Here is a 25,218-nt window from a genome sequence, read left to right on the forward strand (position 1 = left end):
CGCTCCGATCGGGACGTGGTCACGTGGCTTCGCCTTCCCTTTGCCCACCTTCCTTCCTGTCGTGACATCACAACGTCACGCGACACCACTGTAATGCCTCGTCATGCCTCGATTATGTGGCGGTCGTCACCTGTCCCTCTGCTCTCCTAATCGCTTCCTCCTCACTTCCCACCTTATCCCATCTCCTCCTTTCGGTCATTCTCACTTCCACTTCCGGTCATCTCTCCCCCCATCGCCTCCTCTCTGTCGCAGGCTTCGGGAAGCTTCCCGCACTGTCTGCTTCTCTGTGTCGCTAGAGACGTGAGTACTGTACTACGGCCCGGATGTAGCGAGTAGGAGGTGTGCACCCGTACCCGTAGTGAATGCGTATATCTAGAATTTCTAGACTCAAGTTCTAGCACGTAACGTGGTCTTTTGGTTGTGTAGCTTCTTACTGCATGACTAGTTGGAAGCTTCGTGAGTGAGAGCCATTGTGAATGGTGCAGCGGAAATAGATATAGATGTAGCGGCCTTATGCTTTTGCGTATACCTTAGCGTACCTAAGGTATGCCCCCCTCTCACCCCTTGCACCAATGTCGCTAGTCTATAATCTAATATAGTAACGTTGCTTCTCCACCCGTGAGATTTGTCGCCTGTGCCTTGGCTAAAGCCACCTTTTCTCGCTTACTGCGAATATTTCTTAGCACCGGGTGATAAAAGTGTGGACTGTGTCATTCATTAATTATTTATTTCAATTATTTCATTAATAATTATTTAAATAATTAATTAATCAATCAATCAGCCCCCACCGCCCGTTCACGCGCCTTCGTCCGAAGCAGCCTGGCGGTGCGTTTCATCTACGCCCGAACCACGCCCCTCTCGCTAGGTGCATTTGCACGCTCACAGAACTTATAGGACGCGCGCGACTTCGTTATCGATTCGGACTTGATACAGGACATGACGGCGACGGCGAAATTGCGCCTCGGGCGTCCATGTTATTTCTAACATAATAAAAACTGCAGCGTGCTCGGGGAGCTTTAGGGGGCGAGTATATAAACAGGGCCAGCCATGACACGGTTCACAGATGGCGGGCACCTACGCTAAGATCGGCCGTCGCGTGCACTAAAGAAGGACAGCCGCGCCATTAGGGCGACTGTTTGTTTACACGGCCGTTTGTCTTGAGTGCTTTTACGTGCTATAAGCGCCTCGCGCCCGTTACTTTCAGGTCGTGAACGGCGCACGCACTATCGTCGTGGCGTATCATTCGTGATAAGGGAATGGCGGGCGCCGGTTTTTCACGAAAGAAAACGCGGTCTTGTTGTGCTCTAGAAGACTCCGTTCATTGTTGCGTTTATTTATTTATTTATTTATTTATTTATTTATTTATTTATTTATTTATTTATTTATTTATTTGACAATGTTTCTATAGACATTCGACGCGCGAACATGTCACTATTGCACGCTAGGCGTGGGGTATATAGTGCTGCGGAAGCACTATACTGCACTCTATAAATATACCGCCTGCGCTCACTCGTACATGACACCGGGATGACTTGCTATGTAAATGCAGTAAGGTTTCCGCCATGATAGTTAGGTGTTGTCGGAAAAAAAACACACACACACACGCACGGACAGACAGACAAACACACACGAAAGCGAGCCGAACCACCAAAAACACTGCCCCGGACATGACGGCAACGCTTAGATACCCTCGAACACTGTTTTGAGCTAGAGGGCTCCCATGATAAGGTCTGTAAAACGAAGCCCTGACGGCAGCGTCAGTGGTGCTATGAAAACGCGATGTCGAATTTCGTTGCATGCACACATTCCGGCGGGGTTTTTGTTTTCTTTTGTTTTTTGGTCGTCAGTTTAATCACGCCACCACCTCCGACAAACAACGGATCCGGGTGTTTTTTTTTTTTTTCTGCATGCTGTGGGCCAGGCAAATTGAGTTACGTCAGCCGTCGGGAGTCACCCGAGGTACGCACCACACTCGCGCAATTTTAGAACGAGACGACTTCCACCCATTTGGCCCCCTGCCCTCACCCCCCTCTTGTTCCTCCTTTTCGTACCTCCCTTTTCTCTGCGTAGAGGTGAGTTCTAAAACGCCGCCGTTCTGTTGTTTGCGGTCTACCGTGTATCCGATCCATTCTCCCACACTCTGGCGACAATACTGGCCCTGCAGCTGCAGGGTTCGCGAATAGCGTTAGCGCAACCCGCCTGCTTATATCTATCCACCACCCTCCGCCACCACACTGAGACACGCACACGCTCATACGTTGTTCTAGAGTCATCAACCGCGTTCGCGCTTGTTTTTGTCATTGAAATAAAGCCAGACGCCTGCTCTCTTTCTTTTTCTCTCTCTCTCTCTCTCTCTCTGTCTCTCTCTCTCTCTGGTATCTCGGGTTTGCAGGTGTGCACAGGACGCGGTCATAGCAATCCGGCTCATTATGTGTCTTGAAGGCTGACCAGGTGCAATTGGAGCCTGTCTCCAAAGTACGGTAACCACCAGCAGAGCACTTACAGCGAAATTCTACTGCCAGAACAGGAGCACTCAAAAGCACGCTGAAAGGGGTCTCTCCAGAGTGTTTCAGTGGTCGAACAGGTGTAAGAGCATCGTTATCTAGAGGTAGAGCAAGAGTGCTTTTTTGTCGCTCCGAGAGCAGGAAGGAGCAGTTTGTAGTGTCCTCACATGAAAAGCGGAGCGGACGCAGTACGCCGAGTCACTTTTTGAACGTCACATTATCCGTTTCTCTCTTTTTCTATTTTTGCAGATGTCGAGCGCGCAGGCAAATGTCGCAACCATTTGTATTTCGACGATAGCGACGATGATGGCTACTAAGTATATGGTTTGGTGGATGCGTCTCTGCATGAACGTAGTATATGTAACTGTGAATTGTAATGACGGCTAACGTGCGACTGACAAAGTTCACGCGGATTTCGCTGCTTCCCCGCAGAGAATATCGGGGATATTCGAATGTTTTGGTCGCATGGTATATTTCTCTCTGATCGTCACCTCCTTCTCAACTGCCCTCCGGGAGCGTGCCGCATACCAGTGGCAGATCGAGTGACCCTGCTCTCAGTGCTCTGCCCCCCCCCCCCTCACTGCACGACACCCCTACACCTGTTGTCTCAGTGGAATCTGCCATTAGGCCTGAAAAATATGCCCCGCCGCGGTAGTCTAGTGGCTAAGGTACTCGGCTGCTGACCCGCAGGTCACGGGATCAAATCCCGGCTGCGGCGGCTGCATTTCCGATGGAGGCGGAAATGTTGTAGGCCCGTGTGCTCAGATTTGGGTACACGTTAAAGAACCCCAGGTGGTCGAAATTTCCGGAGCCCTCCACTACGGCGTCTCTCATAATCATATGGTGGCTTTGGGACGTTGAACCCCACAAATCAATCAATCAGCCTGAAAAATAACTGCACTATGACTGATACCCAATCGCTCGCCGTTCATCCGTATTATCTCGTTATTGTTGGCGTTAGTGTTAGTGTGATAGCAGGGGTGGATCTAAAAGGGGGTAAGGGTGTGGTGGGGGAGACCCCCCAAGGCCTGTGACAGCCTGCCAGCCTTCAGTGCCCGTTGTTTATCTGCTATCACCGATTAGAACAAGTGAGTGGTACTAACGTTAGCACAAATTAACAGTATTTACGCTGTGATGGGGTTCTTGTGATAACTGCTAAATACACAAGAGCTAGCACCACCACCGTCTCCCCTCTTGTACCCTAATGTAAGTGGCTGGATTCGCCCCTGTGTGGTAGCTAGGCAAAGCTTCTGAACTGTTTTCGCTCAAGTACGCGGAGGCGAAGAGGAGGCACGCGCGGACGAGCCGCGTGTCGTTGCGGTAAATTCGATCCGAGGTAGAGGTGCAGGTGTAATGTATAGAAGTCTACTACATGCGCGCAGTATACAGCGTTAAAGGCCGTCCTGGCAGGAAAGCTAGAAGACATGAAGAGACACATGCTAGCTGATTGTCAATTAGGTTTAATTACGTCTATTCAGATTCGAAACAGATGTGCAGACCCCGCAAGGGGTCGGCGCTAACCACAAGTGGTGAAGCAGACGTACTAATTAAGACGCGAAAGGAGAGCGCGAAATAAGAACCGCGGGGTGAAAGGTAGACCGGAATCGTAAGTGACGTCTTATCTAACTAGTCAGGCCGGAGCCCGGAAGTCGGGCATTACCTAACTAGTGTTAGAACTCTGGTTAGATAAGACCTTGAAGTCGCGTGGCGCAATCGAGGGGTGGGAAAGAAGCTTGCAGTGACGTCACAATTGAAGTAAATGAAAGGTGGCGTCGTGATGTCGCTTTTCGTTTTCGGATTTGCCGCAAGATCGCGCCACTGACTTTATTCTTACCTGGCTACCAACATACCTGTGCTTTGCCGTTCCTATGTAGACGTGAGTATAAAAAAAAAGGGGGGAGGGTGACAGCCATTTCTTTTTGTCCCCTCCCCCCTAACCCCAGTGGGATCTTTATTTAGATCGACTGTTACATTATAAAGGGACACTGTAGAGAAGCAATGACTTAGTTTAGATTGATAAACTGCGCCGCGAGAACTCCAATCGCATATTTTTTTTTCACTATGATAAGTTCGTAATTAGCGGGAAATATCAAGGTTGGAGTTTCGTTTTTAAATTTCGCGCTTAAAATGTAAGCGCGTGAGGTCGAGAATTTCGAAGTGCAGTTTTCTTATTTTCGTCGCCTTGGCTCGAAGAAATTTTCTGCAGACTTCGTACGCTAAGTCTGTGGCGTTCGTAGATGACAATGTACTTCAATCTTATGGATTAGAAGCTGCGTCGGACCTAGTAGACGCCTTCGAAATTTGTGACGTCATTGTGTTTGGTGCGGGAATCTCTAAGTGGCGTCTCCACCAGCGTTTTCTTCGCTCGTTTTTTTCGCTTACCAAGCATCGTGTCACGAAAAGCGAGATGTTTTCGAGACTGGCAAATTGTGCGCGCAAAATTTGTTTGCTCTTTGGTGTCCCTTTAAGGACAAGGCTATGCACGGCCGTGATGTTCTGACGGTAACTTCAGACGTGAAACTTCACTTTGCGTCACCGCAGGGCGCGGGTTCGTATCCCGGCTGCGGCGGCTGCATTTCCGATGGAGGCGGAAATGTTGTAGGCCCGTGTGCTCAGATTTGGGTGCACGTTAAAGAACCCCAGGTGGTCTAAATTTCCGGAGCCCTCCACTACGGCGTCTCTCATAATCATGTAGTGGTTTTGGGACGTTAAACCCCACATATCAATCAACTTTGCGTCACCGAAAACTGTTTGCTTCTCAACTTGGCACCTCGGTAGCCGGTTATGAAGGCAAGCATTTATGGGACATACGCCACTGCTTAATTTTACTTTTTTATCAATTGCGATAAAGTTATTTAAATCAGAATAAAGTTATCCAAATCAATCGACGAATCAATCGTGAGGCTTGTTTCCTTTCGAAGTCGACCAAACGTGAAGCGGGGGTGGATGCCGCCTTCTCTTTAGGATTGCAGACAGCACTTTTGCAAACGGAACGGAAAATTTCGCAGACGGAACTGCTAAACCACGCTCGCAAACCGTCATATTGTATTGTAATCGTATGGGAAGTTGGGCGAGTTGGTTTTATGACACTTCTTTGGAATATTGTGGGCGCGCGAAAACGTTTCCAAGAACGCCATATTATATTTTAAGCTCGCTTCTAGCAGAGGCGGATCCAGCCGCTCATTTACGGGGGGGGGGGGGGGGGTCGCTTGAAGTAACACCGGAAAAGGGGGGTGGGTACCCGACTTTTTCGTTTTTAGTAGCCCAAAATGCTGTCGATGTGGGTTCACAGTGGTCCCCTCGTCTGTCCTCACCTGCGAATGAGGTGGACGACAACCACTGAAGAGATGGGGTGAGAGTGCTGACACAAGATTAGAAGGTAGGGGGGGGGGGGGGGGGATCGCCTCTACCGCCCCCCTCTGGATCCGCCACTGGCTACAAGACAGCGGCTTTGTGGAAGTCTTCACCGCGAATAAGGCAGTGGTCCAGCGAGAAGTGGTATTCGTAAATGTAGATTTTTCACTATTACAACAACAACAATTACAATGAACGATGATATTTCAGTCTCCTTTATCCGTTGCCTTCAGAACATTGACGGGCAGCCTCGATTTAACTGCGCCTCCGTTAGTGGGCGTCAAAACGTCTCTCATAAATCTTAAGGGGGCACCGGCTACCGCCCTTTTCGGAAGGGACGCGTTCATAAAATCCCTTCTTCCGTCCTTTGCGCAGGTTGTTATCAGTCGTGAACGCTTCTCTTTATACTGCCTCCTCATAAAGATCTCGCTTACAACCGCAAAATACCTTGAGGTCGTCCGCTGGTGTTATCTATCCATCTTAATAGCCGCGCATATACGTTGCGCTTGTAGTCTGTCGACAATGGAGACAGCTGGCAGAAAGGTGCGTGAGTAAACCGGGACGAGGTGAATGGCGATTAGATAAGATCGGTCGTTTTAAATGGCGGGAAATCCGCGCTCGCATCTTATCGCACGTACGGGTGCCCGCTAAGCGCGGTGGTAGCTGTTTCGCTTTGGCGCACCTTCTATGTTACACACTTATATTATCGGGGGGGGGGGGGGGGGGGGCGAGGTATTATGACGAAGTAGCGGGGTATCGTGCTAAAATACTGAAATTCATCGGTGTGATCATGATTGCCGGGGTTTAACGTTCCGAAACAATGATGCGATTCTGAGCGACGTGGTAGTGGGGTGCTCCGGAAATTTCGACCACCCGGGGTTCCTCAATGTGGGCGCCAAATCTCTAAGTACACGGTCCTAAAGCACTTCCGCCTCATTCGAAAATGCCGCCGTCGCGGCCGGCATTCGATAACGCGACATGCGGGTCAGCAGTCAGGCGCCGTGACCATTGACCACCGCCTTGGGTTTGCCATATACACTGTTGAAACTATCAACAGCGAACGACATATCGTGCTATACGAGAACATTACAGCTGTAATTCAACTAATCATTGGTTCGCATAGCCGTGCACAGCTGAGGCTTCGCTCTAGCGTGTCATATGGGCGCTATATGCTACGCTGATCTCGCGTTACGGTTTCTGCATAATGCGAAAGGTGCAGCGCTGCTAAAGCGCGAGGACGCGGGTTCGACTCCCGGCCGCGGCGACTGTATTTTGGTGGCGGTAGAATGAAATAAAACGAGCCATCTATACATTTGTTTCAGTTCACTTCAAAAGAGCCCCGGGTGATCAAGTTCAATCCGCCTCGTCCTTCCACTGTCGTGTGCCTTGTACTCGTGTATGACGTGGTTTTCGCGCATAGGACCTCATAATTTAACTACTTTTCTTTTTTTTCTTTTTGAAAAGGCGAAATATCAGATGGTCTCATGCTACGCAAAAATTGACCGGCGTTCCGCTTGGGTGGCGTTCACACGAATAATGCGAAAAAATCGTCATGCGCTACGATACCGCAGATTGCCATAGTGGCGACGTCATCTGATGGCATCTCACGGTGACGTCAGTACATGTTGTGACGTCATCGCGGGATGTTTTCGCTGTACATGCCAAATGTTGGCCGATTGCGGAGGCATGCAGCGCGGAACCAGACTAGCCAGTAGCAATCCTGTATTGGCAGGGAGGAACACGTAGAAGGCTGTCAAGAATGTGGCGAGGCCGGGATCAACACATCCACAGATTTTCCTATAAATACACTAGAGGGAGCTCTGGCGCTAGTGTCTATTGGAGCTGCAACGCATGACACTTCGGCGAGCATGGGAATTATGGGTAGTACATGGATTTGCGTCATTTTCGTACATTACGTTCCATTTGGCTTCGCATGGCTTGAAGCTGCTTTGTCACGAACAACAAATCAGCATTAGTTTACCAGTTACGCTTCACCGCCTTAATTTTTTAGGCGCACCAGTTCGAATCAGGTCACGAAGTTCAAAACGGTTCGTTCTTTTATTCGAAATCAAACCGAAACACAGATATAAACGAAGTCACAAGCGTGATTCGAGGTCCGCAAGTACGTAGACTAGGCAAATCTGTGTGCTACCCATCATTCCCGTGTTAATCCCAGCGCCAGAGTCCCCTCTAGTTAATTTTAGGAAACTCTACGAACACATCGACATACAACATCAGTATTCAGCCAGCTCCGCTTGGCGGACACTGGTAAAAAAGTGAAGCCTAATCATGGCCTCCGAGATGGTAGGCGACGACGTCGCCCGCCATCTCGGAGGCCATGGTTGGGTGCTTGCAGTTGGGTTGAATGAAGTTGGAGGAATGGTGGTCGTGGTAGTGGGTGTAGTGGTGAGTTGTGCAAGAAGTGCGTCGTCAGAGTGGTGGTATGTTGTTGTGGCACATACCTGTAGGAGAATTTATCCACTGTCTGTGGGTTAATCTCAGTACGATCTACGATTGTCCCCTGACATAAGAGCTTCGACTAAGAAGAGCTTCGCGTTTGGAAATGATCGCTTTCGCCTGTGAGTCGTTTTAAATAAATTTTCATAAGAAACCCTATGAATTTATTTTTGCTGCTACATAGTAAAGCGTGTATGTGACCACGGTCTCCGCTGGAGGGCAGCCTGTAGCTCGGACGGGTCTCGCAGCGAAGCCCACTCGACCCCTGCAGCTATAGGATCGATAAATCAAACTGGGTGCGTCGCGTGTGGCTCGGCCGTTATGCAAGGCGGCTCGCTCTATACGGCCGGCAGCGCGCTCATGTAGTTGAAAGGGCGTACGCGCATGACATCTTGGCGTGCGTGTGTGCCCGTGGGAAAGAATACGCTTCCGTTCGCTAATATCTCAGAACCCCGAAATTCTTCTCCTGTGGCGTCAACGCTTTACCCGTCTTCTGTGGCTTTGTTCTATTGAACGACTTCGCTTATACTGTGGCTAATAGCGTGTCGTTGTTATTCTTTTTTTGTTGTTGTTTAATGCGAATTAATTTCGTGCTCCACGAAGTACGAAGTCCGGCGTTAGCATCTGACGGTATAGGGACGATTTTACGTGCAACAAGTGGGTATACATGATTTTGAGTTGTTGAACAATTGTCGTTTTCGCATATCGCTACGGGAGTTAGTCTCATCACTGAAACGTCGAATACACAAGTCCAACGGTTTTCCTGCGTGTGCCTCTACCTTAGCACTGTTCGTTTATTTCTTTACGTGATAGCGTTAAATAGATTTCGCAGAAATTGCAGTGTTGGTGGCGTTGGCGTCTTTGCTGGCGCGCCGAAAAAGTAGCTTTAGCCGTGAGGAAAAAATTTGAGGTAATTGCAACCTAAAAGTGTAGCCGGAGGCCACTTGCACTTTAGCTTTTTTTTTTTTGCGGTACAGTTTAGGTCTCCAGCCAGAAGCGAAGGAAGGCTAGCGGTTGCAATAGTACGTGTATGCGTGCGAATATCGCTGTGACGTTCAGCTCCTAACTGCGAATAATAAACGTCATTCAATTGTACTCTTTCTTACACACCTTCCCCCGTCTCATCAGATGTTAAAGGGCCAGTGAACAGCCTCCAGCTTTTTTTTTATTTTACAACCTCCAAACAAACTCGCGCATCTTTGGTACGCCTGACCAACCACCTTCCACGCGCAGTGACGTCAACTCGGCTTTCGGCGACGTTGACTTCATTACTCTTTGTTGAGACCTGGTTTAGACCAATCGACGAGCTGCGTGCTGCGTGACGTCACCGATACACGAGTTGACGTCACTGCGCGTGGAAGGAGGTTGGTCACGGGCAGGAAAAAATGCGCAAGAATTTTCTGCGCGTATTGGAGCCTGTTGACTGGCCCTTTAAGAAACCAAAATGCATCTAGTGTCTGGGTGAGTGGGTGAAAGTGTTTTTCGCGACACTGTTTAAAAATTACGAAACGCGAAGGCTACAATCCAGTTGATGTGATTGCTCTGAAAGCCATTCATAAAACTGTCTACAGACTTACGTAACCAAGTGATGACGTCACGATTCGAAGTGCCAATTATAAACCGACCTGGCCCACACACCGCGCAGATTGACTTTGCGCAGTTGTAAAATCGAATTGATTCTCGTTTAAAAACGGCCCGGTCTATACTTCAAGAGGACACAGATCAATGCATCGACTACGAAAAAAGTAAAAAAAAGAGATAAAGACGATATCTTGCAATCAGACCCGTAGCCAGAAATAATTTTTTTTCTAGGGGGGGGGGGGCACCTAATTGCTGAATGCGCTGACTATTTGAGAGAAGCATCCGCTTTTTACGTATTATCCGTTTTCAGTGGAGCACTTCCCTTCCATGAAAATTCAGAAGTGGGAAGGAGAGTTGGGGTGCTGTAGTTTCCTTGATTCACAGTTAACCACAAGTTCACAGTTAATTGCAAGTTCACCAACACACTCGATGTGAGTGCCACTCCCAGACAACCTAAGCCTTGCATTCGGGTCGCTTAATTTCTCTAGTTCCAAAGATGCCCCCCGCAACCTTTTTTGCAAGCTCTTTTGATCATCTGCCCGGCTTATGATCGAAAACATTCAATTGTTTACGAGTCGTTGGCTCGACATAATGGCCTTCGCATGCATTGGAGAAACGCACCTACCTCGCATGCAAGTACTTGGCGTGCCCTTTGGTTATTTATTATTCGTCCCGGTCGATATTACCTTCGAGATTTGGGGTTCTGTAAACACCCGAGGCCTTTGGGCATTATCCGAGGTCGTTCCCGGTGCTGTAACAATGCCGAGACGCCCTGCGCCGTGTAGGGCGAGTCGCGATCGCACGAACAGGGATTTCGATCGTTGCTCGCGCATTATTCGTCGGTATACGTCGTGGCCGGGTTTCAAAAACAAATGCCGCCATATTAAAACCCTTTGCATGTGTCTACGCGAGTAGCGATGGTCGCGTTGCCTTCGCGTGATTTTTTTTGTAAAGACGATGGTCTTTCTTGGGATACTTGAAGGCAGAAATTTTTTATCTATCTATCTATCTATCTATCTATCTATCTATCTATCTATCTATCTATCTATCTATCTATCTATCTATCTATCTATCTATCTATCTGTCTATCTGTCTATCTGTCTATCTGTCTGTCTGTCTGTCTGTCTGTCTGTCTGTCTGTCTGTCTGTCTGTCTGTCTCAGGACACTGCCAGCCGGCGGCTAATTTTCTATCTGAGGCGCATCAAGAATAACTGTCAGGTGGTGTGTTCATTTACTAGAATATACAAAGATACGTAATTCTAAAGAACCTTGTTTTTCTAAGGCTGCTCTGAAAATGCGATGCTATTATGCACCAAAAAAGGCCGGCAGAAGGCTATCGTCTTTCGACGACATTTACAGTGAAGCACGCTGATATGCAGCCTTTTTTTTTTTCATGTGTGCCGCCTTCCTTTCGGGATTTGACACGAATTATTTCTCGGTTCCGTATGTCGTGACATTAAAATATGACTAGGCCTAGAAACGCTGTAATCACCCATAGGCCGCCCGTTTTCGAAAGTACGAGGTAATACACCAGTGCATCCGCATAATAATATCGCCTATACTTAGGCGTCTTCCTTAGGCGTCCTCCTCGCGGGATAGAATCCCGGCTGTGGCGGCTGCATTTTCGGTGGAGGCGAAAATGCTGTATACGCCAGTGTGCTCAGGTTTGGGTGCACGTTAAAGAACCCCAGACGGTCTAAATTTATGGACGCCTTCCACTGCAGCGCCTCACATAAGCATATGGTGGTTTTTTGGTTGTTAGACCCCAGATATCATTATTTTCTCATTAGGTGTCCTCTTTTGTTCAGCGAGTCGTTCATGAGAACCGTAATTTCGATCGTTGCTCGAGCATTCGTCTGTCATTAGGGAAGGACCGTCCTTACGCCATCAATCGCCCTAGGTAACCTTGGGAACCAGCGACATAGGGAGCGGTATCGTCTTTTGATTTTTCATACCGTACGGCTAACCTGTCTTTCCTTCACTGCAAGAAGAACATTATCCGGCATTATATAAATACGTCGTATAACATTCCTGATTTAAAAAACCCTAAAAAGAAAAGAAAGAAAAAAGGTTCACTTGTATTAGCATAGTTTACTTTTATTCAAGAGTAGCGTCTGTTACGGACGGGAGCAGGGTACAAGCAAAAGTAAAAAAAAAAAGAGAGGAGCGTGATAGTCAACCTCCGCTTGCTACGCGCCTATTTTAACTCACCGCATTGACTCATTAAAACAGTAGCGCCTTTTCATGATGCGACGTCGCAGAAGAAGGACTAATTACACCGTGTTCTAAATACGCCGGTGTACAACATCTGGAACGGGAGTGGTCAGTGTGTTACGGCAACCAAGATGTGGTTGTGACGCAACCAGAGCTGTAGCAGGCAATAGCACACCAAGTACGTGCCCCCCCCCCCCCCCTGACTTTTTTTTTGCCATGGCATAGGGAGCGAAAAATGAACATTTCAAAGGGATTCCCCTCGTGAAATCAAAGAGGTGCATCCCCCTCCCCCCCTCGCCTCCGAAAAATATTTCTGGCTACGCACCTGGACGTCACCAATGTGACATTTCATGCGGCTATCTCATTAAGTGTGTTCTTTTCAACGCGAGTTCACAAGTCATGGTCTCTACTTTTTTTTTCCCTTGTTCACAGGGTGCACAGCTTTGCCTCCGAGACCCGCATCCGCCTGCCGTCGGTGAGCGGCGGTGGCGCGCCGAGCGCCAAGCGGAGGCCCCAGCCCCCTAGCGGCGGCCGCCAGCAGCAGTACGCCTCCTCACGGAACCAGACTTCTTCCGGTTCCTCTCATCAGGTTCGGGGCAGCCTCGAGAGCCTCGGTACGTGCTTCGTCAACCTGGCCCTTTAAAGCGATTGTTCTACATCATAGAGTTTCCTAATATACACTAGAGGGAACTCTGGCGCTAGTGTCTATGGGAGCTGCAACACACGGTGCTTCAGCGAGCATGGAAATGATGGGTAGTACACACATTTGTCTAATATTCGTACTTGTGGCCTGCTTCTGGCTTCGTGTGTGTTCGTGTGGCTTGAAGTTGTTTTTTCCCGAAACAAATATTAGCAAATGTTTAGCGGTTGCGCTTCAGCATATTATTTTTTTTAGACTTACCTTTCGAAATCGGGTCATGAAGTTCAAAAGGGTTGAATCTTTCTCTCAAACAAAACTGAAACACAGCAATAAACGAAGCCGCAAGTACGATTCGCCGCCCGCAAGTACGAAGACTAGGCAAATGTGTGTACTACCCATCACTCCCACGGTCGCTGAACGATCGCAGCGCCAGAGTGTCCTCTAGTTAATTTTGGGAAACTCTGTGTTCTACACCTCCTGGTACAAACCCGGAGAACGACTTGGTGCGTGTGTTTGACATTGAAGTTTAAGCCTCGCTGCGGTTGTCTAGTGGCTAAGGTACTCGGCTGCTGGATTGAATCCCGGCTGCATTTGCGATGGAGGCGAAAATGCTGCAGGTCCGTGTGCTCAGATTTCGGTGCACGTTAAAGGCCAACTCCGGCGATTTTTCGACCATGTCAAGGTAATGGTATTTCCATGTTCCTGAGACATTTTTGTCACGAGACCAACAGCTAAAATGCTGAGGAAAAGCGAGAATAACTTTTACTAAGCAAAATGGTGCAACACCGAAACCCAACCGGGCGCCATGTCTACGTATGACGTATACTGTTTGGTAAGAACCGGAGGCCGTATACTGGTCCCGAGATCGCGTAGTGTGAAAACTCTGAAAGCCAGACCAGTGAAGTGCCGGCGAAACACCACAGAGGAAGGAAGAAAGCTTTTCCGTGCTGTACCCGTGCCAAACACCGCCGCCGTCGCCACCTGGTGGCCAGCACATTAAACGCTGTAGCAGCCCAAGTAGCGATGCCATCGGCTGCGTCACTTCGGTTTACATCCCAAACAAGACGTCACACAATGTTGCAAATAACTCTGGCAAAGCTAGGTGAGATTTTCAAGGCAATCTTTAAAATCAATTTGCAAAAAATCTGAGCATCTCTCAAGCCTGTAATTTGACACAAATGACGGAAAATGAACATACCCAGCGATTTTCGTTGGGATCCATTTACCTCGAAAAAGCCGACAGAGCTGGCCTTTAAAGAACACCGGGTGGTCGAAATTTCCGGAGCCCTCCACTGTGGCGTCTCTCGTAAGGATATGGGTGTTTTGGGAGTTGAAACCCCACATACCATACTTAACCTTAAAGTTCAATATAGATTTCCTCTTCATTCCTCGCATGGACGTCGTCATAGCAACGAACACGTGCTGTGTCTTTTTTTTTCCTCCGCTGGCCGGCCAAAACCGCATAAAGGCGGGTACAGCTCCTTTAATGTGAGAATTAACCGATCACGCGATACTAGGATTTTTACGGGGTCTGCTTGATCCCACGGACACCACCGCGGCACGCTTTCCGCGGTAGCTGGTGCCGTTGTTCAACAAGGTCTTTCTTAATGCCGAACGTTTCAAGGGAAGGATTTGAATGTTTCGGGAGCAATTTTTCGGTCATCGTTTGGCAAAATTCCAGCTGCAGAAATTCATTTCACAGCGAAATCTGTTATCGCATCACAAGTCACGTGCGGCGCCGTAGTTGTCAGCCGCCGCCGGTGTCCGTAACCGCTATTGCACGAAATAATACACAAAGGGACACAATGGGATTCGAACCCGGATCAGCTGCGTGCCAGCCTATAATATTCTACCACTGAGCCACGCCGGGGCTTGGAACTCGTTACCAAACTGGCCTTACGCAGGCTTGATATGTCGGGAAAGAAATTGCGTTTACATGAGTAATAAAGTTTTTTTGGAACAGCAAAGGAAGAACCAGGCGTCGCACAACGCGAATCGCGTGACGTGTGGGTCGCCGAATGCTCCAACTCTTTACAAAAGCTTGTTCTTGATGACCCATTAACTGTGGCGCATATTCACTTCAAGTATAATTCTTCATCGTCGTGAGCCACTGCATAACAAAACTTGCACAAGATTCGTTGCTAGTGTGTAGCGGATACCAAGCTTCTCCGAAGAATGACAAAGGATAATAATAATAATAATAATAATAATAATAATAATAATAATAATAATAATAATAATAATAATAATAATAATAATAATAATAATAATAATACATTTTATTTCTTCAAATAAAACAGTACATGTGACTAGGCTTGCCAAAGCCAATTGGTGGCTTGAATTGGTGGCAGCATAGCATAGTGAATGCCGGCCTACGACACAATAATTGCTTATTTAGGACGTACGTCGGTACCCACCAAGTGTGCTTGTAGTAGTTTCCCGAAGAGTGTTTAGAAAAGGCTCTAAAAGGCTGCTCTTCCAGCATTCGCTGTGATTGTGCTGCGCGAAGCGCGCATGATGCCTGGCTCACTTTCTTGAAGATGAAAATCCCTGCGGCAAACCTCGAGTGATTTCGACAGACTAAAAGCTACTGGGTGGCTGACTGTTGCCATGGTGGCTGATATAGTGGTGTAGAGTATCACTTTATATAGGGTCCGACTTGAGGCTACGCACATTTTCAACGAAGTCTCGCAGGACGTCGAAGTAATAACGATCAACCGACTTCTCCCTATGAGGACGTTGATCTAGTCTCTGTGGGGATATTTCGGCAGGATTGCGCCTTCAATGCAAGCAGGCGCGTTCTGGTTTGCTGCGTTTCAATTCGCTCTCTCTGTCCTCTCCTCGCTCTCTTCTACGCGTTTCATACCTTTGGGACCGTGGCAAATATGCATGACTCCCAAAAAATCCACTGCCGAGGCGGCAACGTCAGCCTTCGCGCGTCTCGTTCGACACCCTAGAAGGAAGATAATCCCCTTTTCTGATCAAAGATGTTTACACACCTTTCCACAACTACTGGGATCTCCTTCTTACTGGACTGTGTAACATACGGGGACATCGCTGCCTCGACGGTGCACGTTATGGAGGGCTGTAGCCGTCGCCCAGGTCACGTGACCGTGGGAAGGGGTAAATAAATAAAATAAAATATGATGCTTCGTGATAGTTATGATGCTGGGAATGATGATAAATGATTATTGATCAAACACGCAAGCGTGCTGACAGGGTCGCTTCCCCGCAGTTTACACGTGGTAGCACTTGTTTTTTTTTGCAACATTTTGAATCGAAATACACTTCTCCGCCTGCGAGGAGGAGGGTGCCGGAGTAGAAGAGGAGGGAGCGAGGTCACACACCAACCAGTATGAAGTGGAACGGCGCGCGTGTCGCCGCCACTTGGAGGTTTCGTCCGAGCACATAAACAAGCGGCCACGGTTGTTTACCACAGCCGCGCACACACACACTCGAAGAAGATTAGATTAGTTCGTCGTGGGGTTTCGGTGTACGATTTCACGCCTCTGCCGATAGCCCCCGACGCGTTTGACCCGCGTATGCGTAACCTATTGAAGAAGAAAGAAAGAAAAGGAACTCTAGATATATAGTGCCCGTCATGTATATCGCAGAATGAATATGTCTGAGCTTTTCTTCAGTGCGCTAAATCACTCGTCTTGAAGCATACTGTGAAAAAATTGTTACTTTCATGTATATCATTTACTCCAACAACAAACTATGGCAATGGCCGGCTGTGGACCTTCGAAAACGGCGCTTTTAGCTTACAAAAAAAAAAAAAAGGATTTTTTAACGGTGCAAATGTTTTACGGGAACTTGCGAATTCTTGGGCTTTGCGAGTCGCAATGATGACGCAGTTTTTTTTTTACTGAAATACAAAATTACCCGGTATTCCGAAATTTGAGAGTCTTTAATGTCATGTTTTCAAAATGAACCTGTTAGTGGAGGTGCCCGTGTGGCTATCTTCTATTGCCCTCACGTTCTGAGCATTGTAAGAGGCGTCGGTATAAACTATATTGTGTTGATATCCGCCGGCATTTCCCTTGAAGGAACTATGACACGGTCGCCCAAAGATGCGGGGGTTTTCGTGAAGGAAAAAAAAATCACAGCATATTCACGGAGGGAATGTTGATGAGTGGCACGAAGCGTCCGTCAGCCCGCCCGTGCTTCGGTCCGTCCGTTCGTTCTTCCGTCCGTCCGCGCGACCATTCGTGCGTCCATCCATGCGTCCGTCTGTCTGTCCGTGCTTTCATCCGTCCGCGCGTCCGTTCATCTGTTCGTCCGTCTTCCAGTCTGTCTGTCCGTCCGTCTGTGCGTCCATCTAGTGAACAGTGCAAGTACCGCCATCTCGCATCCCCTGTGGAACATACCCGCTCCGCGCGTCTGTCCATCCGTCCGTCCGTCCGTCTGCTTGTCTGTCCATCCGCACGTCCGTCTGCCTGTCCGTCCGTCCGTGCCTCCGTCTGTGCGTCCATCTAGTGAACACTGCAAGTACCGCCATCTCGCATCCCCTGTGGCACATACCCGCTCCGCGCGTCTGTCCATCCGTCCGTCCGTCCGTCTGCTTGTCTGTCCATCCGTCCGTCCGTCTGCTTGTCCGTCCGTCCGTCCGTCCGTCCGTGTGTCCATCTAGTGAACACTGCAAGTACCGCCATCTTCCATCTCGCATCCCGGTGGCTACGTACGACAACGACGGAGTATGGACAAACCCACACCCTAAGGAGCTTCGCCCCCAAAAACAATATTTCAGTGCAAAATAAGGCCTACAAGATCGCCGTTTATGTATTCCGGCCACAGCCGACGACCGCCAGTTTGCTGTGGCTCGTGTGACGTAATTAGCAGCAAGGATAGGAGCCGTTGTCTCGTACCGATGTTTCAGCCAGAGCAAATTATCCAATATTAGTGCCAGGAAGTATATATATGCTGTTTCAGCTATCACCCCCGTGCTTTAAAATAATGGGAACGGCATTGCGCGAAGTAAAGCTAGTACATATTGTACTTGTATCCACTGTACTGTAGTAGCCGCTATTAATTTTTTCGATAATTCCAAATAATTTATTAGTCATAATGATATTTGTAACTCAAAGTACTCGCCTAACTATCAAAATGTGAGTCATATAGGCGCATGTTGAAACGAATTAATTGCGCGCTCATTTGTTCATGTTGATGGAAAAAAAGCCCGCGAAATACGAAAAAAAAACCTGAGTACACCGCTGCGCGTATCAAAAAAAAAAACATCCTCACTCAAGCGCACTTTGAGATATCCAGTGGCAATCAAGGAAATGTAGAAAGAAAAAAATGCAGATCGCGCTTCTGCCACTTCCCGTCCGAATAAACGTGCCGCTTTGATCTTACACAGTCAGGCTGTAATCGATCTGATCAGAACAGTGATCTCCGGCCGCGAACAGTTAGTTGCACAGTGAGATCTGAATGGTGATAGAAACGCGTACAGTCAAGCGGAAGGAATCCCAGCAAAACCGCGACACATGTTGGCACCCGACCTGTATACCCTGGCCAATATGCAAAACGCTGTCTCTGGCAACGGAAAAAAAAAAAAGCCGAAGCGGTTGCTTCCAGTAAGATTATTTGTGGGCACTGCTTTCTTTCGCGGGTGTGAGCTCAATCCTGCGTTAATTTCTATATTTCGCGGGTTTTCTTTATACACAGAAAAAAAAATGAGTACGCAATTAATACGTTGTTGGAAGTGGCACAGACAGATGTCATGTCAACATGTGCACGTCTGTTTCATTGACGTTTTGATAAATAGGCGAGTGTTTCGCGCTGGCGAGCGTCGCCAGCGCGAAGTCGGCGACGGGAATGACAGCAGGTTGGTTCGTTCCGTACGCAAGCAGAGACAGTGAAGAGATCAGAGACGTGAGAAAACAAAACAAACTTTACTCTAGTGATATTGCAGCACACGGGATCTAATACAACACTTCAAAACAACTAACACAATACATCGGCACTTGATACAACTAAAGAAATATATAACAGAAACAATAAATCAGCTTACGAGAGAGAACTATTACAAACTACACAAACTAACAAGAATACAACTACGGAGGAGAAAGTTCTAAGATATAAACAGGTGAAGGCATACGTGCGATGACCGGCAGCGTTGTGTCCCCGACGATCGGATGCGAGAAGTCGAAGAGAGTTCTGGCACGACTGCGATGTCGGCGGTGTTGCAACGCTGGTGGCTCCGGGAGGCTAGTGCTTGCAGGTGACTTCGAGCAGGTTGAGCTAACTCGAGGCGAAGTCCCGATGTCTACGTTGCAGACGTTAATATCGCGTCACAGCTAGACGAACGGCTAAGTTTAGGTGGCCAGCCGATACAGAGCCACACTAAAAACTTCTAGAAGAGATGCTTGTTGATCTGTTTCTACACCATGTTGGTCAGCGACTAGTCTGCCTAGCAGGGCAAATACCTGCGCTTAAGTCCCCCTCGTGTCTCCTCGCTCTCTTCCTTGGGGACAAGAGACCTCTACATGGGTCCAATCATGCGCGTTTAATTGATGGAAACTCCGCCCCAAAAAATATTTTGACCCCACCCCTTTTTAATTGGCAGAGGGCCCGCAACTAGCGAGAGTGACAACCTGTCGGGTTGTTGTCATACGGCTTGGCCACCAGAGCGTTTCCCACGCTTTTCCCCGTGAGAACGGTCAACCACTTAGCTCTCAGTGGGTGCGTTTCGTAGTCTAATCCTTGGTCAGGGTATACCATGGCCTTCTACGACCTTGCAGACGCCGCTACAGTTACAAAAGGATTAACCGTCGGCGGCGACGTTCTAAGGAGAGCACCCCATTGTGCACTTGTCGGTTCCCTTTCATGTGCCGCCGTTTCTCACGGTCAGTCGGGGAGTACGGCGCCCGTTAATTGCCGTGACGCGGTGTCGCCGAAAATAGCCGTCCGTGACATTGCCCCCCACCTTCAGAATGTTATTCATAACATTTGTTCACACGGAGGGGAATTTTTTTCGACAACAAGGAACAAAACACCACCAACAAGGGAGGCATGAGGACTGTCCCTCTCACACACAACACACATAGGCAGAGTGCATCAAAGTAACAACAAAAGGAAAAACAAACAATTGTTAGAGTGCCAGCTTCATTTACACGCAACAATATCAATGCGCCATACAAACAAGAAGAGGAAATAGCCGTGTACGGCAGCCATCAATACAGAATACACTGCACGAATGTATACTACAAAATAAAACGGAACAGGTGCGCTCCTCAACTGTAGTGCAATCCTTCAATGTGCATTACAGCAAGTAAAAACAACCAATGCACCAAGCAAAAAGAAAATAACTCAAAATACACTTCTTATACAATGAAATACGTACATACAAACAGAAAACAACCGACGGAAGGAAAAAAACATGCTCATAGACCTCAAGTCTCAATGCGCGCAACGACAACTGTACCGGGTCACGCCAATCTTAATCAATTTACGAAATCATTCGGTTTATGCTAACATCTTCCTCAAATGCTCATTCATGCCACATCCCCATGGCAGTGGAGGCATACGATGCCACACTAAACCTTTGAAACAACTAGAAAAATGACACATTTTCTCGGGTTTTACCTTATGCAAATTTTCGCACTCATGATTAAACTAATTCGATGCTAACTTTCAGCTTTTGGCTCGGCGGTTTTCCTTTTGAAAACTTTACATCAAATCTTGTGACCTATACAAATTAAAACAACTCAAATATGAATCTCCAATGTTGCCCTGAATAATTATACTTAGTACGCGCGTGCAACAATTACTCAACTGACCGTGCCCCCTTTTCTACAATAGATTCGCCTGAATCGCACCCGATGAGGTCGCGGTCCCGGCGGTTTTTTCGAACACGCCAGAGGATACAAAATGCACAAACTCTAAGCAGTGCACTGCCGTCACACCTCATTTTCCACATTGGTCTGTTCCCTTCAGGAATTTGAAAGGGACGCCAGAAACAGGGGGAAAACTGGGGCCACTGTCCCTTTGTGTTCGCCCCGACGCAGTTTTTAGCTTTTGTGATCTTTCGATGTTGGCCCTTCGGACAAGGTCGCCTTCCTGAAGTTGTCGAACTAAAACGCGCCTTTCGTTTGGGTGATGCACCTCCTTTTCCTTCTCCAAAGCTGGCTCGCCGCTTGTGCCAGGCTGAACGCCACCATTGACGTTTCCTAAAACTGATTGAATGCCTACCCCTTCGTCTTTCTGGCGACGGGGTGGAACTAGTCCTAGGCTTAGGCAGTGCCGAACGCTTTCGCTTCTTAGTTTTTCGGTGATGTTTGCTTGCCTCTTTTCTCTCGATGCCATCATCATGTCGTGTCGTGACCTCAGAAGTCGGGAAGCTCGTTGGAGCTAGTGCTAGGTCTTCCCTCCCGCTAGCGCTCTTCGAACTCTTCGTCACGACGGACTGTTGGGCCAAATTATCTTTGTCAATGCTGATGAAACCATTAACTGGGCCCTCTCCGATGGCATCGCTGCATTCCTGAAGCGTCGCGTTCTCGCTGTGTTTAGCCACTGTGCTAACCCTATCTGCATGTGACGATCTCGAGACGTCCTCTCGAGGCATGAGGATGGTTTCCAGCTTCTTACTGGGTCCATTAGGGCTGCTGGCACACACCTCATCCTCGCTAGGACCGTTTTTTGATACTGTCTCTACCTCGAGACCGGCCAAGGCCTCGTTCTCTACATCATTTATATGGAGGCATTCGAGAATATGCGGGCCCTTTTCTAGCGCGATTTCTGGTTCTGACGTTTCCTGCCACACTTTAACGTCCAGCGCTTTCCGATGCGCCTCGCTTTCAGACTGCTGTCTTTCTGTTTCGCGCTTTCTTTCGGACTCTTGTCTGAGCTGCTCTTCTTTTGTCGAGACCGAAGTTCCGAACGACCGGAACATCTCTGCCTTAACTACCTCGTTGTTCGCGTTCTGCTGACTGAGTCGCGCAACAGCTTCATTTGCCTCGCAAGGCCGAACCGTGAGTAGCCCTTGACACCATGTGTCTTGCTCAAATGACAGTTTCTCGCCGGCATCGCCGTGCTCACTGCTGGATCGGCTCACCCTGCTACCCTCACTGAGGCGAATCTTTAATTGCAGTAACTGCACTTCCCGTTCTCGGGCTTCTCTTGCCGCTTTCCTTGCCGCTTCTCGTTCTTTCGCCCTTTCTTTGCGTTCTCTCTCCCTTTCTTTGCGCTCTCTCTCCCTTTCTTTTTCCCTTTTCTCCCCCCGGGCCAGTGCCCGCTCTTCTCTGGCTAACGCCTGCTGCTCCTTAACCCATTGTCTCAGTTCGGTGCCCTCGAAGCCTAACTGTTTACCGTGCGCGATCCACTTATCAAAATCCATACACTCCATACTGCAAACTGTCACTATAATGCCACTATAAAAACAGCGCAATCTTATGCAGGCTGCAACCGCTTCAACTGTGTGGCTCTATCACCACGCTGTCCGCACGGTTCCCGTTCACCCCTCACTGTCTTACTTTTGTACGGAACGTCCTGTCTCGCGGACGCCAGTTTTGTTACAAGCTGCCACTCTAGCGTCGCCAGCGCGAAGTCGGCGACGGGAATGACAGCAAGTTGGTTCGTTCCGTACGCAAGCAGAGACAGTGAAGAGATCAGAGACGTGAGAAAACAAAAGAAACTTTACTCTAGTGATATTGCAGCACACGGGATCTAATACAACACTTCAAAACAACTAACACAATACATCGACACTTGATACAACTAAAGAAATATATAACAGAAACAATAAATCAGCTTACGAGAGAGAACTATTACAAACTACACAAACTAACAAGAATACAACTACGGAGGAGAAAGTTCGAAGATATAAACAGGTGAAGGCATACGTGCGATGACCGGCAGCGTTGTGTCCCCGACGATCGGATGCGAGAAGTCGAAGAGAGTTCTGGCACGACTGCGATGTCGGCGGTGTTGCAACGCTGGTGGCTCCGGGAGGCTAGTGCTTGCAGGTGACTTCGAGCAGGTTGAGCTAACTCGAGGCGAAGTCCCGATGTCTACGTTGCAGACGTTAATCGCGTCACAACTAGACGAACGGCTAAGTTTAGGTGGCCAGCCGATACAGAGCCACACTAAAAACTTCTAGAAGAGATGCTTGTTGATCTGTTTCTACACCATGTTGGTCAGCGACTAGTCTGCCTAGCAGGGCAAAATCCTGCGCTTAAATCCCCCTCGTGTCTCCTCGCTCTCTTCCTTGGGGACAAGAGACCTCTAGCTGGGTCCAATCATGCGTGTTTAATTGAGGGGAAACTCCGCCCCAAAAATATTTTGACCCCACCCCTTTTTAATTGGGAGAGGGCCCGCAACTAGCGAGAGTGACAACCTGTCGGGTTGTTGTCATACGGCTTGGCCACCAGAGCGTTTCCCACGCTTTTCCCCGTGAGAACGGTCAACCACTTAGCTCTCAGTGGGTGCGTTTCGTAGTCTAATCCTTGGTCAGGGTATACCGTGGCCTTCTACGACCTTGCAGACGCCGCTACAGTTACAAAAGGATCAACCGTCGGCGGCGACGTTCTAAGGAGAGCACCCCATTGTGCACTTGTCGGTTCCCTTTCATGTGCCGCCGTTTCTCACGGTCAGTCGGGGAGTACGGCGCCCGTTAATTGCCGTGACGCGGTGTCGCCGAAAATAGCCGTCCGTGACATATATATATATATATATATATATATATATATATATATATATATATATATATATATATATATATATATATATATATATATATATATATATATATTTATTGATTTCACCTGCAGAATCACGGAACAATATTGGCAGAAGTGCAGGGGCTCGCACCGCTGGCTACTTGTTACGTCACGACTCGCGAGTGCGCTGCAGTGTTGCCCGGCTCTCAGGTCGCTCGTGTGGTTGTCAAAATATTCACTTATTAACTGCTCGCCCGAATGCGCTGAAGTTTCGCGAGCTTACTTGCGAAATCACAAGAATGAACTGACATAACGGAGATTATGATCGAATCTTGGGTGTCATGGCCCTTTAACTCCGCAATGCACTTTCACGGCCGCTGTACTTCTTTAATCGCTGTTAAGTTTACTGGAGGCACACCTCGATCTGTTCGTATCCTAACAGGCTCCTGCCTGACCGGAATTTCACCTTTTCTGTTGCGTTATTGCTTCAGTTCAAGATAGCAGATCTTTGGCCACTTTTTTTTTTATTTGGTTGACCCTGGAAACACGTGTCTGACTACGTTTTTATTCCCTTCAAATGGCCGTGATTTCAGGTCTGTAACCTTTATATCCTTCGTAGTGTGTCATTTGGGGGCTTAAATTTTTTTTTATTCTGTTCGTTGTAGTGATTCCAGGAGTTTAAACCGCCTTTCTTTTTTTACTCCCTTCGTAGTGTTTAAACTCATTCCGTGTCCCTTCGAATTCTATTCAAATTGACATATTTGCAGCTGTATCCCCTATGTTTACTCTATTCGTATTACAATATTTTGCGACTAACTCCGTTTCACTCCGTTCGCGCTGTTGTGATGATTCCTGGTGTTTAAATGTTTCTTTTTATTCCCTTCGCATTGCAGTGATTACAACTGATTAGCTCTTTTCTTGTTCCCTTCGCGTTGTGAACGCTTGTTAGAAGAGTTTCTTATTCCTTTCGAATTGTCGTGACTGCCGGCGTACAACTCATATATACTCTCTTTATAATGGCTTGGGTGTCTAACTCATTTTTACTCCGTTCTCATTGTAGTGATTTCTGATGTTTAACTTTCTTTATTGCGATATCAATTATGGGGACACTCTCGGCTGGACTTTTCCGCCGGCGTCAGCGTCACTCTCCGTCTATGTATACGTATCTATATATATGAAAACGCGAGTGAGAAAAAGTCTAGGAAAAGACTCCGGTGCGCGGAATCGAACTTGGGACCACTGAGACGTGAGCGCGAGGCGTTAACCACTGAGCTGCAGAAGAACTCGTCCCCGAACGTTCAAACGGCAAGCTATTTATATCTACGATTTACCGCTGGTGCCGGGCATCTCGGGAAGGAAGGGGGAACTATTGTGTTTTTAGCATTACCAGCAAGATGGCGTAATGAGCGCGCGTCGTCCTGTAGTCACGACGCGGCGGCGCGCGCTCATCTCCCACGCGTACTTTGCCCCGGGTAGAGGATACTTTGCCACGGGGACTGGACGCTCGATCACGCACCCTTATCTTGCAGTGGGGAGGATCGTATACGTTTTGGCTAGCCTTTAGGTTTTGCTGGAACGATTATGTTGTAGTTACCGGGTGCACAAAGGTCACTGCAATCGTTGCACAGTCTCCGTTCGTGAAAAGAGCGCACTTTTTCAGACACAGCTAAGTATACAACTGAGACGCTTATTCGCGTTTATACGTTTCGTGCGTTATTTGTTCGCGAGTGTCACAGAACGAGCGCTAAACAAGAGCGCGCCGCCAAATCCTTGCGACAACGGGCGGCAGAAACGCCGCGAGGTAAAAAG

General features: G+C 48.2%; 1 protein-coding gene across 3 annotated transcripts in view; it reads left to right on the top strand.

The window, feature by feature from the left end:
- Positions 1-25,218, top strand: part of LOC119163724 (CDK5 and ABL1 enzyme substrate 2) — a 137,367-nt gene that overhangs the window by 64,340 nt on the left and 47,809 nt on the right. For all 3 annotated transcript variants that reach the window (XM_075873466.1, XM_075873465.1, XM_037415788.2), the window contains exon 2: positions 12,544-12,725. In XM_075873466.1, the coding sequence (XP_075729581.1) occupies positions 12,544-12,725 (182 nt within the window). The remainder of the gene's footprint in view (positions 1-12,543; positions 12,726-25,218) is intronic.

The sequence above is a fragment of the Rhipicephalus microplus genome, chromosome 9 (genome assembly GCF_043290135.1).
Source record: "Rhipicephalus microplus isolate Deutch F79 chromosome 9, USDA_Rmic, whole genome shotgun sequence".
NCBI classification, from domain to species: Eukaryota; Metazoa; Arthropoda; class Arachnida; order Ixodida; family Ixodidae; genus Rhipicephalus; species Rhipicephalus microplus.